Source organism: Notechis scutatus, chromosome 13 (assembly GCF_049901735.1).
Source record: "Notechis scutatus isolate UNSWTSFEM ecotype Mainland chromosome 13, rNotScu1.2, whole genome shotgun sequence".
Classification (NCBI taxonomy): domain Eukaryota; kingdom Metazoa; phylum Chordata; class Lepidosauria; order Squamata; family Elapidae; genus Notechis; species Notechis scutatus.
Genome location: NC_142021.1, coordinates 9,047,253 through 9,067,068, shown reverse-complemented (window position 1 = coordinate 9,067,068; position 19,816 = coordinate 9,047,253). Strand labels below are relative to the sequence as shown.

General features: G+C 43.0%; 1 protein-coding gene across 1 annotated transcript in view; it reads right to left on the bottom strand.

Moving 5' to 3' along the window:
* The window catches only part of GALNT9 (polypeptide N-acetylgalactosaminyltransferase 9), a 114,364-nt gene that overhangs the window by 25,636 nt on the left and 68,912 nt on the right, over positions 1-19,816 (bottom strand). The window contains exon 6 of the mRNA XM_087942946.1: positions 16,349-16,466. Within this exon, the coding sequence (XP_087799072.1) occupies positions 16,349-16,466 (118 nt within the window). The remainder of the gene's footprint in view (positions 1-16,348; positions 16,467-19,816) is intronic.

Below are 19,816 nucleotides of genomic sequence, written 5' to 3'. Positions count from 1 at the left end.
CGTCCAGTTTTGGTCACCACTCTATAAAAAAGACGTTGAGACGCTAGAAAAAGTCTTACACTTACAGGCAAGAAAAACCAAAAGGACATATATAGACTGGGTGAAACCAGGCTCAATAGCAGTAACTGTGAGAGGGATCTTGGAGTCTTAGTGGACAACCAGCTAAATAGGAGCCAGCAGTGTGCAGCGGCAGCCAAAAAAGCCAATGCAATCCTAAGTTGTATCAACAGAGGGATACAATCAAGATCAAGAGAGGTACTAATACCACTCTATAAAGCCTTAGTAAGACCACACCTAGAGTACTGCATCCCGTTTCGGTCACCACACTATAAAAAAGATGTTGAGACTCTAGAAAGTATGCAGAGAAGAGCAACCATGATGATGGAGGCCATGACTGGACACTAAAACACTCGATTAAAACTCGCAGGAAGTGGGCCTGGCTAGTCTAGTGACCAGGGGAGACAGGATAGCAGTCTTCCAATATTCAAGGGGCTGCCACAGAGAGGAGGAAGGGGGTCAACCTATTTTCTAAAGCACCTGAAGGCCAGACAAGGAATAATGGATGGAAACTGATCAAGGAGAGATTCAACCTGGAAATAAGGAGGAATTTTCTGATTGAGAGAACAATCAACCCATGGCACAGAACTTGCTTTTGGAAGTTGTGGGAGCTTCATCACTGGAGGTTTTCAAGAAGAGACTGGACTGCCATCGGTCAGAAATGGTGTAGGGTCTCCTGCTTGGGGAGAAGGGGGTTGGATTAGATGACCTACTTCCAATTCTGTTAATCTCTAATCTGTAAAGAGCCGTAGGAATATTGAGTTGAGGAAGTTGCGGTTTTGTGCACAGGACATCCAGGTTTATTCACAACTCCTGCTGTGATCTCATTTGTTTTTAGGGGCCTCTTTGATAGAAAGAAGCCTAAAGAAATCACTGCCAACTCCCATCGATACTTAAAGTCTCCAGCTTTGCAGTGCAGATAGTTCTCAATTTACAACTGGCCAAAGTTTTATGATATGAACAAGCCGTGTGCTGCAGCCACCAAAAAAGCCAACACAGTCCTAGGCTGCATTAACAGAGAGAATCAAGATCACGTGAAGTGTTAATACCGCTTTACAAAGAACCATGGTGGTGCAGTGGTTAGAGTGCAGTACTGCAGGCTACTTCTGCTGACTGCTGGCTGCCTGAGGTTTGGCAGATCGAATCTCACCAGGCTTAAGGTTGACTCAGCCTTCCATCCTTCCGGGGTGTGGGTAAAATGAGGACCCAGATTGTTGGGGGCAAGAGGCTGACTCTGTAAACCGCTTAGAGAGGGCTGGAAAGCACTGTGAAGCGATATATAAGTCCAAGTGCTATTGCTGTTGCTTTATAATGCCTTGGTAAGGCCACACTTGGAATACGGCACCCAGTTTTGGTTGCCACGATCTAAAAAAGATGTTGAGACTCTGAAAAGAGTACAGAGTAACAAAGATGATTACAGGGCTGGAGGCTAAGACATATGAAGAAGGGTTGCATGTATGTTTAATCTAATGAAAAGAAAGCCCAGGGGTGACATGATAGCAGTCTTCCAATATCTAAGCAACCTAGAACTAAGAAGAAATTTCCTGTCAGTGAGAACAATTAATCAGTTGCCTTCAGAAGTTGTAAAGGTTCCATCACTGGAGGCTTTAAAGAAGAGATTGGACAGCCATTCGTCCGAAATGGTATGCTTGAGCAGGGGGTTGGACTAGAAGACCTCTAAGTTTCCTTCCAACTCTGTTATTCTGTTATTGTTACACCAAGATTCTTCTTAGATAAGCACTCAGAGAGAAGAATCTGCTTGGTTTGATCACCTGCTACTCTTCACAATGTGGAAAACCCTCTTTAAAACAACATTAAGTCCATTTTTTTCTTTTATTAGCACGTTATTTCTGCAGCTTTGATTATACCAGGTGTTTATCTCTAACCCCGGGGCCCTCACAATTCATTCCACTCCTCTATTTTCCTTTCCTCCTATTCCTTACTGCCTTTTGCTCTGTGGTTTTGCTACTGGGCGAAGCCAAGGAACACAGCACTAGAAGAAGAAAAAAATCACCAATAAGGTTTGCTCCAGTTAATTAACCGTTTCAATCACAGGCCATTTAGTAAATTATTTCGGATGATAAATGGAGCTTTTGAAAAGGTTTCCCAGTCACTAATAACAGGGGTCTGTTTTCCTCCGATAGCTCCAGCGTTATTAATAGACGTGTGACCTTAAAGGAAAAATCTGGCTTTTGAAAAGCTTTTGGTGTTGAGTTTTCCAGACACAAGATGCCTTCATCCTTCCCCTTTGGCCTCTGATCTTTATCTCAAGAAAAAGTTTTGGGAGTTGCGACTTAAATTTCCAAAGTGCCCTGGAGGGGTTAAGGTAATAATGAGTAATTAAAATAGAAGCTTTTACAATGAGAAGGCATCTCATTTGGGAAATACTTTTTATGAATCAAACAGGAGGAAAAAAAATCTAGAAAGAGATGTTGTTGTTATGATTATTTGGATGCCACTGTTTTTCCATTTTGACACATCCTGCAGTCCAGGAGAGTAGGGTAGGAACCTGTGAAAAGGGGGCATCTTGATTGCAAACCCTAAGATCCAAATGATTGTCTCCAAAGATGCTTTGTTTTTGTTCCCCTTCAGAAGGTAACTGGGCTGTTTTTCCTGGAGGAAGAAGAAAACGTTTCCCTTCTTCATCTCAGAAGCTTCACCAGTTCATCAGGCAGGAGGGATGGGAGCTCATCCAAATGAGTTAAATAGAGTTGCCAAGTTGGTGTATTCAACTCTTGGCCTTACCAGGGCATGAATACTGCAGCCAAAATATCCTTGGCCATGGAAAAGCAGAAGACAATCAAAGGAAAAAGGAACAGCAGAGAACTTCTCATTATAGAGTAATTGCACATGTTTGAAGGACTCTTCAACTGGGTGATTTTTTTTCTCCACCATATAATTTTCTCTTTTGGCAAATCAAGCTTTAATTGGCCAAAGGACAGGTGAACAGAAGGACAAGAAAATGGAGAACATGATGGTTTTGAATGGAGTGGGACATTGCTCATTTCTCACGCACAAGCCATGTGCTTTATCCTGTTCTGCCCAGCTTTGAAGTTTTAATAAGGGGGAAAGTCAACTCTTTCATTTCATATTGGCCTTTATTAAGCTTAATGGCTTCCCCTGATTCATTTTCTCTTAATTGGCTCTATGAAAGTTGGCTAATTATTAGTCATACAGTTGGCATTCATGCAGTTCTGGAAAGGTAAATTGGCTTAAAAAGAGAGAGAGGGGGGGAGGGAGGCAAATTACTCTTTTAATTAGCCTGAATTGATCAGAAAGGTTACCAAAGTAGCTTGCACTCAAGCAGAAATAAGAGATACAATTGAATTCTTGGGAATTTGCTGGAGAGGAAAGACGGGGGGGAAAAGGAGAAGTACCAGACTGTGGGAAAGAGGGTTTGAATTTCACCGCTCACAAAACTGCCCGGTGTAATTTTGGAGACGATGGGTATCTCTCATTTGAGTTCTTTTTTACCCAGATTTTCCATAAACAGAAGGACAATGTGAAAATGGACTTTCATCATCAATGCCTAAGGCTCAAGATGGCTCACAATTTGTTTGACTGAACTTCTTGATCGACTAAATCCAGCCCAAGGGCAAATGTTTGCAAGAGCCAAGTAAAACCTACCCATTGATGGAAAATTAAGAGTAGATGCTCCAGCGCAACTTTCGTTTCTTTTCCCAAAAGACTTTCCTGCAGGGAATTGGGGGGTGAGGACGCCTTTAAGTCAGATTGGATTCCTGGGTCTTTCCAGGATTAGTTCCTGCAGTTTTCTTGACAAGATTTTGCCCTAGAGGTTGGGGAGCATTCCAGAGGAATAAGAGGCAACTCAGCTTGGATATTACATGTGAGAGAAAGAGGTGAAGACAGCCTCTCCTTAACAGTTCCCGGGCTATATTGTGGATGAAAAATAGTTGACTTTTTATCCGGGCAAGATTCTGTCTATAGTTGTGAAACGATAAAGAACTTAGCTTGGAAGAATCACCATGTGTCCTGGGTTTGGGTCCTGACACATAGTGCCTGAGAAATTATGGGAATTGAAGTCCACACATGGTGGTTGAAGAATTCTGAGATTTGAAGTCCATGCATGATATGATGGAATATAGTAAGGAGGTGAATCCATAGGAGGGAAGAAGGTGCATTTCAGAAAAGTAAGATGCAACTCAGCCCTGATATTACGTGTGAGAGAAAGGTGAAGACAGCCTCTTCCTAATAGTTCCCAGAGTATATTGTAGAGGCAGACAGTTGAGTGTTCACCCTGTCAAGATTCTATCTATAGGTAGGAAACAATAAGAAACTCCGCTTAAAAGAATTGTCACATGTCATTCTTTGTTTTGGGCCTGACAGATTCACTCAACTACAGGATTGTCAGAATAGACTTAAGAAATTATGAGCCATGGTGGCGCAATGGTTAGAGTGCAGTACTACAGGCTACTTCTGCTGACTACCGGCTGCCTGTAATTTGGTAGTTCAAATCCCACCAGGCTCAAGGTTGACTCAGCTTTTTATTCTTCTGAGATGGGTAAAATGAGGACCCAGATTGTTGGGGGCAATATATTGACTCTGTAAAATCACTTAGAAAGGTTTATAAACCACTGTAAAATGGTATATAAGTCTAAGTGCTATTGCTATAGGCTTAAGAAGTTAACTTAGGCACATTGTTTTGCAAGCCCCAAACTCAAACTCTTTGAGGTTTAATTTGAATGTCAAACTTTTGGTGGGATGTCCTTCTTGGTTTGGAGCCTGACATTCAGAGCCTTGAAAAATAAATATGCTAACATAGCTATATCATGCATTAAAGGAATGTACCTTAAAATATAACTCATCGTTTGCCATAATCAAAAACCAGGCTAATAATTCAGCAAAGACAAGTTCACAAAAAAGGTCCATGACCTTTTCTTATACCTTCTTCTCCCCTCCCTGCCAATCTGAAAAGGAGGCGTCCATCAGAATACAAACAGCTTATCTGCAAAAATTGCATCAAAATGCCTGGCCCACGAGCCAAACCGCAGGAGCCACCAAGGCCATAAATCTATATTATGCCTGCACACACAAGGGTATTCGTCTTTGTTGTTCAGCACACCTACACTCGCTGGAGAATTCATTAGTGGAATGACACACTCACGCAGCGGTGCTATAAATTAATGTTTGGCCTGGAGGAACATCATTGTTTTTTGGCTGTTGTGCTGGGATGTGCTGGATTGCCCGTCGTTTCAATCATAATAGCGCTGCCAGCTACAAAGAAGAATTTAAAGCTGACTCTCATACCGACAAGGAGAAAGTAGGATAGCCCAAGGGTGGAACATTGCACGATCTCGTTTTAAAGAGCTAATTATGGCCACAACCTAACCTGGATGTTCTTCCAGGGCATAAAAAAAATCTCCAGATGGATGTGGCTTGCATAATGCCTTCATCAACAACAGCATTCTCCATCTATCTTCATCAACTTGTGTCATCACAAAGAGGAGTGGGATTTGACTCATCCAGCAGGCCAAAAACACATCACTCATTGTGGTATGTGGTGTGTGTGTGTGTGTGTGTGAGAGAGAGAGAGAGAGAAGATTTCTTGGAGAGGGGAAATATTAAAAAGTGTATACTCAAGAGAAACGGGTATGTACTCAGCTGACACCACGAGTCCTTGACATATTCATTTAGTGACTATTCAAAGAGTGGTGTGGTGGCCTAGAAGGTGCAGCTCTCGCCTCACAATCAGGAGTCTGGGAGTTCGATCCTAGGTAGAGGCAGATATTTCTTTCTCTGGGCACAATGAGAATATATCTGCTGAACAAAGCTCCGCATCGGTGACAGGAAGGGCATCTGGCCAGTAAACACTTCAACTCCATTCAGTTGCCCAGAGTCCACCCCGCAAGGGATTATGGAGTCGTTAAAAGATGACGATCAAAGTTGCAACGATGACTGTTCAAAGTTACAACGACACTGAAAAAAGTCATTTATGACCGTGTTTCACATTTACAATGACCCCACAGTCTTGCAATCATCATTCGAATACTTGGCAACTAGACTGTATTTGTGACGGTCGCAGTGACGCTCTTTTGCAACCTTCTGACAGGTCAAGTCCACAGGGAAGCCAGATTCACTTAACAACCATGTGACTAACTTTAGCAGCTGCAGAGATTCCCTTAGCTACGATTACAAGAAAGGTGGCTAAGATGGGGGCAAAACTTGCTTTGACAACTGACTTGCTTAGCAGCGGAAATTTGAGGCTCCGTTGTGGTTGGACATCAAGGACTGCCTGCACTGTGGGGTCTTGAGGATTCATTTGGGGCGACAGCCTGACGTTGCAGGGCGAAGGAGAAAGGGCTGTAGGCTTATGGGTGGGGTCACAAAGAGTTAGTTTCTGAGTTTTTAAATTGCATTACTATCCACTTCTTCCGAGAACAGACGCCTGTGTTTTATGGATGGAGAGCCTGTGATCCTATCATTGTCTATTCTGGGTGGCTAGGCTGCCTAGAACTCTTGCAGCAGACAATTTAACAAGCTTCTGGGGTCATATGCACCTTCCCTCGAATGAAAGATATTTCGGCCTTGAGAAATTGTTTGCCTGAAAAATGAAGGCCGAAAGCAGCTAATCAAACCTCCGCTAAGCCGGGTAAACGTAGGCAGAACTCTCAGCATTGCTTAGCTGAACCAATAGGGGTTTTCACTAATAGACTGCCCTTTATCTACACAAACTGTCGGGACTAATACAAAATACGCTTCTTCTCTGGCAATATCTCAATTAAAAGTTGTTAGACTGGTCTCGCTGCACAGTTGAGTTCAATCGTTTGACGGCAGAAGCACTCCTTAAATCAAATTTTGGAAAAGGGGAATGAAGGATTGGGTAACACCATGATGGCGAACCTATGGCACTGTCATGCCCTTGATGGAGACTGACTCTGAGGAAGAGGAGGAACAGCCAACAGGGAATGGGAGTGTGGCTCCAGAGGTGGTGGAGGAGGCTGGGGAAGGGCAGAGGCCGGCTGAGCAATCAGAGGAGGATCCAGGCCCATCCCCTCTCCATCCTAGGGCACACAGAGAGGAGAGGATCAGGGAAAAGCGAGGTCTACTCAGGAGGAGATTACCACGATCCTCCTCGTGGCTTGCAGCTGGGAGCTATGTATATAAGTTTGCAACTGCGCAGTCAGAATTGCTGGAGTCAAAGTTTAGTGTTGGCTTTGAAAGAGGTTTATCTTTGCTGGCGTTCTTCCCATGGACTCTCCTCGGTTATTTTCCTGGAGTTTATGATTAGTTATCTTGGCTTCCTTTGGAACTCTCGCCAATGCGGTTTGTTTTGGTGTTTCTTTTTGCCTCATTATTTACTTTTGTGACTTTAAACTGTGCCTAATAAAACAGCGAAGTTAAGTTGAAGGCCTTACTGGACTTTAATGTATGTTTTGGGTTATTTTGAGAGACTACGGGTCATCACAGGCACGCAGGTTCAGCAAAAAGTGGCACACGGAGCCATTTGTGTGGGCACACGAGCCCCAGCCAAACTTACCTGCACTGCACATGTGTGATTTTCGACCCATTTGAGGCCATTTTCACCCTCCTGGAGGCTGGAGGGAAGCCTCTGCAGGACTGGAAGTGCTGAAATGGGCGTTTTCAGCCTCCTGAGGCTGCGGAGGTTTCCCTTGAGCCTCCGGAGAGTGAAAATGGCCTCAAATGGGCTGAAAATCAGCTGTGAGGCACGCACCTGCGCAGTCCAGGTAAGGGGGCGGGGCAGGGATGTTGCATGTGCATGCACAGGGGGGTGGTGGGATGCATTGCATTGTGGGTGACAGCACATATTGCACACGCTTTCGCACACTACAACAAAAAGGTTCACCATCACTGGGGTAAGACATCGCAAGCAGAGGTGGTATTCAGCCGGTTTGGACTGGTTCTGGCGTACCGGTAGCAGAAATTTTTAGTAGTTCAGAGAACCAGCAAATACTACCTCTAGCTGGCCCCACCCACCCAGCCTCGCCTTCACTGCTCCTATATTCCCTTGTTTTATAGCTCAGAGCGCATTGCTGCGCCTCAGCTGAGCTCGAAAAACAGCACAGCTCACCAGCAGTCGGTCTTTGAGCCCTGCGTACGAAGTGCGCACGCAAAACCGATAGGTTTTTTCCCTCAGAACCGATAGGGAAAAAATGTGGAAACCCACCACTGATCGCAAGGCATTAAAAGCAAGAAGCTTTTTAGAGGGGCTTCTTTTTAATTATTATTAATTGTTTTGTGAATTCCATTTCTTAGGGCTTAATACACATCGCGTTGTCTGGGTATTTAATTTGCTTAACAATACGTATTACATTCTATGTATTGTTTAGAGGAGTTCTATGGGTAAAGATTGGGTGTTGGCACAACTGTTGAGGGTTTCTGGCATTGAGATGACCTCCAAGCTTTCGTCCAACTCTGTAATGAAATAGTATAGCCCTCCTGTAGGAGGAAGTAATGAAAATATTTTTTTTAATTAAATTCTTCAACCTCCTATGCTTCTGTCCAATTATCCTTCTTTGCCTAAGGCCATAAATTACTATCCTAAAACTGCAGGAATAAGATACAGAAATTGGAGAAGAGATGAGAACACACTATTGCTATTAATTATATGCAAACTAGGCTACAATATATTTTTAGCTATTTTTGTTTATTCCAGCTATTTTTGAAGAACTATCTAAGCGCGCCAAGATCTGTGATATGCAGTGTGAAACTGTACTCAGATCCATTTCTGTAGCACATAGAGAGTACTTCCAACTGGAATTAATTTTGAAAAGATGGAAACTCATCCTGGTTTTTTCTTTTTTCTTTTTAATTTCTGCTATTAGGCAAGACAAGTTTTTGAATGTCAGGATAATAAGTTAATGTTCTGAGCAAACAATTGCCCTTACAAATGAGATGACTCTCTTCTAAAAAATGTCAGAGTTAACCCCACAGAAAAAGCTGCTCAGGAAATTACCATTTATTGAGACAGCGCCTTCTAAAAACAGTAGCAGCACTGTTACATTGTGTGATCTAAAAAAAAACCCAACTGTTGGAAAATCCATTATTTGTGAAACACAGCATACTCTTAATCTTCCCTGCTCAAGTTCTAATCAAATTTCTTCCCTCGTTTGGAACGGCTGTCGGAGAAGAGAACAGCCTGGAGAATTGTAAGTGCTGACACTTTCCAAACTAGTGTTTTGATATTTACTACCAACTTTGCGACTTTCTGTAAGTTCCCAGGACCCTGTGTATCTTATCCAGAAGAGTTTTAGTTATCCAGATCACTAACCATTTAAATGAAAGAATGCATCAACGGATGGAAGTGCATTGAAGTAGGCAGATTCAAGACCATGGACAGCACTGAGTTCAGGACCATGGACAGTACCACCCAACTTCTCTGTTAAGATGAATAAGTGAGACCTTCAAAAGTAGTAGTCAACATTGATCATGAAAAGTTAAACCAGGTCCATTCTAATTGATACTACAAGACCATAAGAATATCCCCCCCAAAAAATTACAAGAAAGCAATGATAAACCACTTCTGATTTGTTGCTCCAAGTCCTACTAGGATACATGCCACCAGACTTGAAATTCTAGAACTAGAAAACCTTGAATTACGCTGCGTCTTCGGTCTGATTTAAGCATGGTATATAAAATCATACATTGCAATGTCCTACCTGTCAATGAATACTTCAGCTTCAACCATAACAACACAAGAGCACACAATAGATACAAACTCAAAGTTAACCGCACCAAACTTGATTGCAGGAAATACGACTTCAGCAATAGAGTGGTCAATGCCTGGAATACTCTACCTGACTCTGTAGTTTCTTCCCCAAACCCCAAAAACTTTAACCTTAGACTGTCTACTATTGACCTCACCCCTTTCCTAAGAGGTCTGTAGGGGCGTGCATAAGCCCACCAACGTGCCTACCGTCCCTGTCCTATTGTTTCTCTTATTCTTCTTTTATTTTTCTTATATGTACCCATTTCATGTATTCACAACTATGTATACACTTATACTTATTATCTTGTAAACAATTGGCAAATCAAATAAAATAAATAAATAAATAAATAAATAAAATAATAAATAAACATTCATGAAGTCTTGAGAAATGGAAATATGACTTAAGATAGACTAATTTCACCACATTCCACACCAACATGGAACAACTGGGAAGGTATGGTAGTCTTGTTAAAATAATCCTTACAGTATAGGTAGTTCTCAACTTACAACTACAATTGAGCCTGGAATTTCTGTTGCTAAGTGAGACAATTGTTAAGTGAATGTTGTCCTATTTCTTGCCACAATTGTTGAATGAATCACTGCAGTTGTTGACTTAGTGAAATGGTTGTTTAGGGAATCTGGCTTTGCTTGTCAGAAGGTCACAAAAAGGGGATCACCGTAGCTCTGCAGCCGTCATAAGTATGAACTGACAAGCATCCGAATGATGTTTGCATGACTGTGGGGATGCTGCATTGGTTGTAAGTGCGAAAAATGGTAATAAGTCACATCTTTCAGTGCCATTGTAACTTCAAACAATCACTAAATGAACTGTTATAAGTCAAGGATTACCTGTAGGTCTACTCCCTTAGTACAATTCCAACTTGTACATTCTCTTACCAAGACTGTATTACTATTCTTCTTCTCATCCTTCCTATTATCTATCTCCCCCTAATTATGACTATAACCATGTTGCTTGTATCTTTACAATTTATATTGCTTTGTTTAGTTTCCTAGTGTGATTAGATTGCTTATTTAGTATCCTAGGACTATCACTAAGTGTTGCATCTTATGATTCTTGATGAATGTATTTTTATGTACAACTGAGAGCTTATGCAGCAAAGACAAATTCCTTGTGTGTCCAATTACACTTAGAGATAAAGACTAAAGAATTCTATTCAATAAATAATTCTATTCTATTCTATTCCATTCCATTCCACTCCATTCTATATTTTCTATTCTATTCTATTCCTATTCCATATTTTCTATTCTATTCTATTCTATTCTATTCTATTCTATTCTATTCTATTCTATTCCATTCCATTCCATTCCATTCCATTCCAAGCAATAAGTACCGTTGGATCTTTCAGCTTTACTAAGTCTTATAGGAGTATGAATTCCCTCCTTTTTAACATTTGTGCATGCTGCCATGTCTTTAGGATTTAAGGGATCGGTTACAGGAACACCCTCCCCCGGTGAAAGCTTCCACCTGTGAGGTCCTGCTCCTACACGATTTTCACACCGAAGGTCATTAATTCCTCAAAGCCCATCTTCCTGAGCCCTATCAGTTTCTCTAACACTTCAAATGCTACTTTGTTATTTGCAAACGCAACGGCTGCTTCACAGGGTTCCAGTCTTCAAATTAAAGATTTGCAGCCTGAGCATTAAACTGGTCGTCCCACCCCACCTTCGTGTCTCCCCCCCCCACCAACCTCCCAAACTCTCGGGGAGATTTACACTAGTTATTTATAAGCCTGGATGTTTTATCAGGTGGACCAAGAGAATGCAGCCACACGCTGGCATTTTGAAGGTAGCCCTGGGGACACGTGTAAGCGAAAGCAGAACTTCAAAAGGGAACACAGCCAGCCTGCTGGGTTTAATTAAAAAGCTCAAAGAGTTTGTGCTAAGCCAGTATGGCACTCCTACATCAACCTGACTGTCACATCCACCGGAGAAAAATATTAATCCAGATCCAATCATCCTAGAAGAAAAGAACAGAGCTGCCCTCAGGAACCCCCTTCGACTGCGTCACATCAAGAATTTCAAAAAGCCAGACATGCTGAAAGAAGTTATATATATATAAAAAAAGGGGGGGAACGCAATTGTGCCTTGCAACCACAAAACAAGAAAAATGATTAAGGTGTGTGGCGTTGAAATTACAGGCCCAACAACATACAGTCATGCAAACCCAGTATTGTGGTTTGCCAAAAGAGCCAATGCAGCCCTGGGCTGTATCAACAGAAGGGTAGCTTCAAGATCACAAAAAGTAACAATACCTCTTTATGCTGCACTTGGTGAGGCCACAATTGGGAAACGGTGTACATGGCTAAATGTCTGTGGAGATTCTCGGTCCTCCAGGTCATGGTTGTCCGAAAGGTGCTTTTTCAAGAGGCGACTGGACTTTCTCGTTTTTCTTTGAAGACGTTTGGCTTCTCATCCAAGAAGCTTCTTCAGCTCTGGCTGAATGGTGGGGAAGGGAAGGATTTATTCTCCTTGCAGACAGCTGGTCATTTGCATTATTTTTAGAGGGTTGTTGAGGCCACTTGGAGGTTTGTCTGTGTCCTCAGGATCACCTGAGTGGTGCAAATGGGTGTGGAGCCTTCTTGGCTGAAGAATGTTTTAGGCCCAGTGTCCTTTCACTGTTGATTACTGTTGCTTCACACCCATTTGCGTTACTCAGGTGATCCTAAGGACACAGAAAAACCTCCAAGTGTCTCAACGACTCCCTAAAAGGATGCAAATGACCAGCTGTCTGCAAGTAATATCAATCCTTCAAAGCTTTTTGGATAAGAAGCGAAACGTCTTCAAGGAAAAACCAGGCAGTCCAGTTGCCTCCTGGAAAACCTCCTTTGGGACAATACTGTGCACAGTTCTGGTCACCATGATACAAAAATGATGCTGAGACTCTAGAAAGAATGCAGAGAAGAGCAACAAAGATGATAAAGGGAGACTAAATTGAATGATGGACGACTGAGGGACCTAGGTATGACTAGCCTATCAAAGAGAAAGATTAGAGAGGAGATGATAACTGTCTTCCAGTACCTTGAGGCCTGTCACAAAGAAGAAGGAAAAAGCTCCAGAGAGCACAACAAGACGTAACGTTTCTTCCCCTGTGCCATCACTCTGCTAAACGACTAATTCCCACAACACTGTCAAACTATCTAGTAAGGCTGGTATTACTATTGTTCTTCTCATCTTTCCTATTGCCTATTTCTTTATCTTCTTATGACTATAACTTTGTTGCTTGTATCTTGCGATTTATATTAATTGCTTTATTTAGTATCCTATGATATAGGCTGATTGCTTATTTAGTATCCTATCACTAAGTATTGTATCTTATGATTTCTGATAAATGTATTTTAATGATGATTATGATCATGATTTATCACTTTTTGCTTGTATGTACACTGAGAGCTTTATGAACTGGAGATAAATTCCTTGTGAATTCCTCAATCATAATTCGATTCGATTCAATTCAATTCAATTCAATTCAATTCTACTCTACTCTACTCTACTCTACTCTACTCTACTCTACTCTACTCTATTCTACTCTACTCTACTCTATTCTCCTTTCCTTTCCTTTCCTTTCCTTTCCTTCCCTTTCCTTCCCTTCACTTCCTTTCTCTTCCCTTCCCTTCCTATCCCATCCCATCCGATGGAAGATGATTAAAGAAAGATTCAACCTAGAACTAAAGAGAAATTTCTTGACAGGGAGAACAATTAACAGGTAACAGATAATCAGAGTTGGAAGGGACCTTGTAGGTCATCTAGTCCAACCCCCTGCCCAAGCAGGAGACCCTACACCATTTCTGACAAATGGCAGTCCAAGCTCTTCTTGAAAGCTTCCAGTGATGACGCTCCCACAACTTCCAAAGGCAACTTCTCTTCCATTGGTTGATTGTTCTCACTGTCAGAGAATTTCTCCTTATTTCCAAGTTGATCTTCTTTGTTCAGTTTCCATGCATTATTCCTTGTCTGGTGTTTGGGTGCCTTGGAAAATAGCTTGACCCCTTCCTCCTCTCTGTGGCAGCCCTTCAAATATTGGAAGGCTGCTCTCCTGTCTCCCCTGGTCCTTCTCTTCACTAGACCAGCCATGCCCAGTTCCTGCAACCGTTCTTCAAATGTTTTAGTCCCCAGTCTCCTCATCATCCTGGTTGCTCTTCTCTGTACTCTTCCTAGAGTCTCAACATCTTTTTTTATAGTGTAGTGACCAAAACTGGATGCAGTACTCTAGTTGTGGAATTAATCAGTGGAACCTGATTAGTTGTGGGCATTCCATCACTGGAGGTTCTTAAGAAGAGACTGGACATTTGTCCAGAATGGTGTAAGGCAGGGGTCCCCAACCACCGTCCGTGGACCGTACCGTCCGCTGAACAACTTCTACGTCAGGCTTGCTGGGCGCCGCCATCTTTTTTCATGAAAAAGTGCTTCCAGTGAGCTTTTCCGGGTAGAAAGCTCACCGGAAGCACGTTTTCATCAAAAAAGATGGCGGCGCCAGTGCTCGGTGAGCTTTTCCAGGTAGAAAGCCATTTCTACCCGGAAAAGCTCACCGAGCGCTAGCGCCGCCATCTTTTTGATGAAAAGTGCTTCCGTGAGGTCACCGGAAGCACTTTTTCATCAAAAAGATGGCGGCGCCAGCTGATGCCGGTACCGGGCTGCGGCGCCCAGCTGATGCCGGTACTGGGCCGCGGTGTCAAAAAGGTTGGGGATCACTGGTGTAAGGTCTCCTGCTTGAGCAGGGGGGCTAGAAGACCTCCAAGGTCCCTTCCAAACATTTTATTCTATGTTCTAGGCATAAAGGTTGGAACCGTCAAGAGAGGCTGGCTCTTCTATGAATGAGTCACTGGCCTTGTCATTCTGCAGCCAGAGGTGGGCCTTACATACACAGGTAAAATGCTCGCCCGCATCTAACCAAAATGGAAATGACTTGTGTGTCTTTCAACATAATAGCAAGCCAATGACCTTTCTTTTCAAGAGAGAGGATGTGAGCTGGCACACGCTGAGGCTTTCAGAAAGCTGCTACATTATCAGTTAATGCAAAAAAAAGGAACAGTTCAGAGTTTAAATTCAGCATAGGTAAACTGCAAGGCTATTAGAAATGGTTACAGCAGAGCAGGGACCATTCAAGAAAGAAAAAGGAAGGAAGGAAGGAAATCAGTGACTGTACAAAGGACCACAAAATCTTATTATTCTAAGACAGGGAGGGGGAAATCAAATAAAAAAACAAAGCGGTGGCAGCCCCTTTGTGAAGAAATAAATAAATAAGGTAGAGAGATCCGTCAGTCGTCAAAGGACAAACTGCTTGCATGTAGAAAGAACACGAGGGAGATGCAAAAATAGCTGCAGATCCCTGAGCTTTCAAAGAAGCTGGCAATTTCCAGGAACATCACAGCATTCTGCCATGTTCTCAGGAGTGTCTACTTAAATTTTGACACTATTGTCCTGAGATTTAGCTTTGTCTTCTTCTTCTTCTTCTTCTTCTTCAAGATAAAGAAATATGTGAAGCTTGAGTGGACTTCAGAGCAATGCAGGACTTCATTTTTCAATGGGGTGTTGCTTTCATCTTTCGCTGAAACTCAACTTCGGTTAAAGGAGACTCACAGTCTCAAGAAAATAAAAGACCGTGAAGTATGAAATCAACAACCATTCAACTTGAAATGATCACACACACACACACACACACACACACACCCTTCTCTCACTACATACCAGGCCTCAGGAACAAGAAAGAAATACGGAGTTACTTTGGAGGAATGTCCTTTTTATTGTTCCTCGCCTACAGACAGAATCTTGCCAGACTAAAGCAATGACAGGTCGTCGTTGACTTCGATGGCCTTGACTACTGCAGACAGATTTATCGATCAACTCACTGAGGACTAAGGCACTTGAAGGGGCCCTTACCTTTGGGATTGCCACTGTAAAGAAATCAAGCGGATGCAAGCAAAGAAAGTCACATCATAGCTATGGCGCTAGGTACTGTGTTTCCCCTAATATACGACCTACCCCGAAAGTAAGTCCTAGTTAGATTTTTACATGTGCACCCACTATAAGCCCTACCACCAAAACAAGCCCTAATTAAGACCCCATCGACTACAGGATGCACAGGTAAAAATTCAGCTAGGGTGGGGCTGGGGGCTGGTGGAGCTCTCCTACTACTTACCTTTGGACAGTTGTAGCCAGGCCTCGCACACCCCGACACCTGCCTTGCCGGCCCATTTCTTCTGCAGCTGGCAAGGCTTTCCTGAAGGCCTCTGTAGCTGATAAGAAAGCTCTGGATCGATCCAGAGTTGTTATCGACTGCAGCAGCCTTCAGGGAAGCCTTGCCGGCTGCAGAAGAAGAAATTCCTGAAGGCTGCTGACAACGAAAAGGAGGCCAGGGTGACACACGCAGGCGAGGTTAGTCAGTGGATGGCATCCCCCCAAAATAAGACCTGGTGCCTTTTTTGGTGGCAAAAAAAATTGTAAGACAGGGTCTTATTTTCAGGGAAACACAGTAGCAAGGGAAGGGCTAAGGTTGTTGATGATGACCATATCAACAGGGGAAAGCTCATTTCTTCATATCTTCCCTAAACGTCAATCCATGAAGGCAAGGGACATACAACTCACCCTCATACCGAGTTCAATGTTTTCTCCTCCGTAAACCTCCATGCCCGGATCAAGCAGGCCAATCTCTCCAAAGTACTCTCGATCCACCACAAACGAACACCCAATCATGGCTGGTGTCCTGTTGAGTCAGAGAGGGAAGGAGAAGGAGAAGAAGAAGGGGAAGGGGAAGGAGGAGGAGGAGGAGGAGGAGGAGGAGGAGGAGGAGGAGGAGGAGGAGGAGGAGGAGGAGGAGGAGGAGGAGGAGGAGGAGGAGAAGAAGAAGAAGAAGAAGAAGAAGAAGAAGAAGAAGAAGAAGAAGAAGAAGAAGAAGAAGAAGAAGAAGAAGAAGAAGAAGAAGAAGAAGAAGAAGAAGAAGAAGAAGAAGAAGAAGAAGAAGAGAATTTTTAATTAAAAAGAGGAAGAACATACAAAAACTCAAAAACATCATAAGAAAGACCAAATTTGACCTCCAAAGTTTTGAAAATGGGTGATGAAAACCATGGCCCGTCAATTTATGACCAGCCAGGTAAATGTGTCAAACTTCATAAAGAACCACTAACTCATCCTAGGCCTTAAGTGCACCTGTCCTTGATCCCTACTTCTAAGATCATTACAGCCTTTGAAGGCTATTACCTCCTATTTTCATGATGATTAAGTTTACTGTTTATTAGGCCCTGGCTGTAAAACCTGTGTTAATGGGATTTTAATACTGCTTTCCCCAAAAATACACAAAGAGAAAGAAACCCTGTCCCCGGGGGAGGGGGCATCAAATGGTCTAATCAATTTGCCTTTAATCAAAATAATAACAACCATAATTACGGTCGTGCTATAGACAGCTGATAAATTGAATCAAGCAAAACCCCTGCCAGGTTTATTGCAGTTCATAATGACTTCCTTTTCAGTATTATCCAGCCAAATTCTAAAATCCTTGATTTCACACTGTGGACCACTCAAAAAATAACTTTTCTATCAAGGAAGCAGATAGGCAGACCGTTGGAGGCATGACAGCGAAAGTTGAGATGACGGATACGACATGGCCCCTCCATGGTGGCTGGTCAGAGAGTGAATAGCAAAAAGCATTTTCATTACATTTCTTGCGTTATACAATAGACAACATTCAACAAGGCGAACTAGGAGAGACAGTTTGGTCTAGTGGTTAAGGCTCCAGGTTAGAAAGTGAGAGACCGTGAGTTCAAGGTCTGCCTAAACCGGCTGGGTGACTTTGGGCCAATCACCAGGAGACTGTGAGTTCTAGTCCTGTCTTAGGCATGAAAGCTGGCTGGGTGACTTTGGGCCAATCACCAGGAGACTGTAAGTTCTAGTCCTGTCTTAGGCATGAAAGCTGGCTGGGTGACTTTGGGCCAATCACCAGGAGACTGTGAGTTCTAGTCCTGTCTTAGGCATGAAAGCTGGCTGGGTGACTTTGGGTCAATCACCAGGAGACTGTGAGTTCTAGTCCTGTCTTAGGCATGAAAGCTGGCTGGGTGACTTTGGGTCAATCACCAGGAGACTGTGAGTTCTAGTCCTGTCTTAGGCATGAAAGCTGGCTGGGTGACTTTGGGCCAATCACCAGGAGACTGTGAGTTCTAGTCCTGTCTTAGGCATGAAAGCTGGCTGGGTGACTTTGGGCCAATCACCAGGAGACTGTGAGTTCTAGTCCTGTCTTAGGCCTGAAAGCCAACTAGGTGACTTTGGGGCAATCATCAGGAGCTGGTGAGTTTTAGTCCTGCCTTAAGGATGAAAGCTGGCTGGGTAACCTCATCAGGTGGAGTCTGTGAGTTGTAGTTCTGTTTTAGCCATGAAAGCCAGCAGGTACTTTGGGCCAGTCCCTCTTTTTCAGCCCAACCCACCTCACAGGGTTGTTGTTGTGGTGGTGGGGAAAACAAGAGGTGTTAGATATGTTCACCATCTTGAGTTATTTAAGAGCCATGGTAGTTGCAGTGGTAAGAATGCAGTATTGCAAGCAAATTCTGCTGACTGCCAGTAGTTCGGCAGTTCAATCCTGACCGGCTCAAGGTTGACTCAGCCTTCCCTCCTTCCGAGGTGAGTAAAATGAGGACCCAGATTGTTGGGGACAAGAGGCTGACTCTGTAAACCGCTTAGAGAAGGTTGCAAAGCACTGTGAAGAGGTATATAAGTCTAACTGCCATTGCTATTGCTATTATTTGTAAAAATAATAAACAAGGGATATAAATTAACAAATAAATAATACAAAAAAGCTGTAATGGGGCAGCTAGTCCAACTAAAAAGCAAACAAATATAAACAGATGCTAATAGATACCAGAAACATTCATATCCCCCAGGAGCTCAGATAAGAGGAAGGCCAGGAAAAAATCTTGGTTTCAAAGGAGTCCTCCCCAAAAAAGGTATTTCCCAGCCCTCCTTTCCAGCTGCAGTTTTCCAAAGATTAAGGACACGTTCACAGGCTGGGTATTCCTCATATCAGGCAGACTTCGACAGCAACAGAGACAGCTGCATTCTACCAGATTGAACCAGATTGGCAGATCAATATTGTCAATTTAAAGTGCCAAATCCTCCGCAGGGTTTCTTCCATCCGTTGCGGTTTAACCCTTCCCACTGGGAAAGTTGGAAGGTAAAGCCCAGGCCGCAATTTAAAAAAAAAAAGGGAGGAGGAAAAGAAATGGGTTGTTTTCCTAAATATTGCAGAAAACACGACTTCAACCATAGAGAACCACCCGACTCTGTTGTTAAAGCCTCAACCCCACCCAGATTCAACCTCAAACTGTCTACCGTGGACCTCACCCCATTCCTAAGAGGTCTTAAAGTGGGCATGCATAAGCGCATCAGCGTGCCTACCGTCCTTGTCCTACTGTCCCCATTTATCTGTATTTACTTCCTTTGTTCTTGTTTATGTTCATACCTATACCTGTTATCTTGTACATGTTTGACAAACAAACAAAAAAACAAATAACATAAAGATAAGTAGGTAGGCAGGTAGATAGACAGGCAGACAGCTAGATTATAGAGAGAGAGGTGGATGCATGGATGGATGGATGGGTGGATAGATAGATAGATGATAATAAATAGGGAGGGAGAGAGAGAGAGGTGAATGGATGAATGGATGATTGATGGAGGGAGGGAGGGATGGAGATGATTAGATAGATAGATAGATAGATAGATAGATAGATAGATAGATAGATGGATGGATGGATGGATGGATGGATGGATGGATGGATGGATGGATGGATGGATGGATGGATGGACGGACAGACAGACAGACAGACAGACAGACAGATAGATAGATAGATAGATAGATAAGATAGATAGATAAATAGACAGACAGACAGACAGACAGACAGACAGATCAACCAACCAAACAAACTAACAAAGAAACAAATGGGGGTTTCTGACACAAATCGTAAATGTTTCCTGAAGTACACCAAGATTAAATCCATTTCTACGTGTTTTGCGTGCCTTGGGTGATCACATCTTCAGGTCTTCTTAGTTCTTCCGGACTCAGACAGTCTG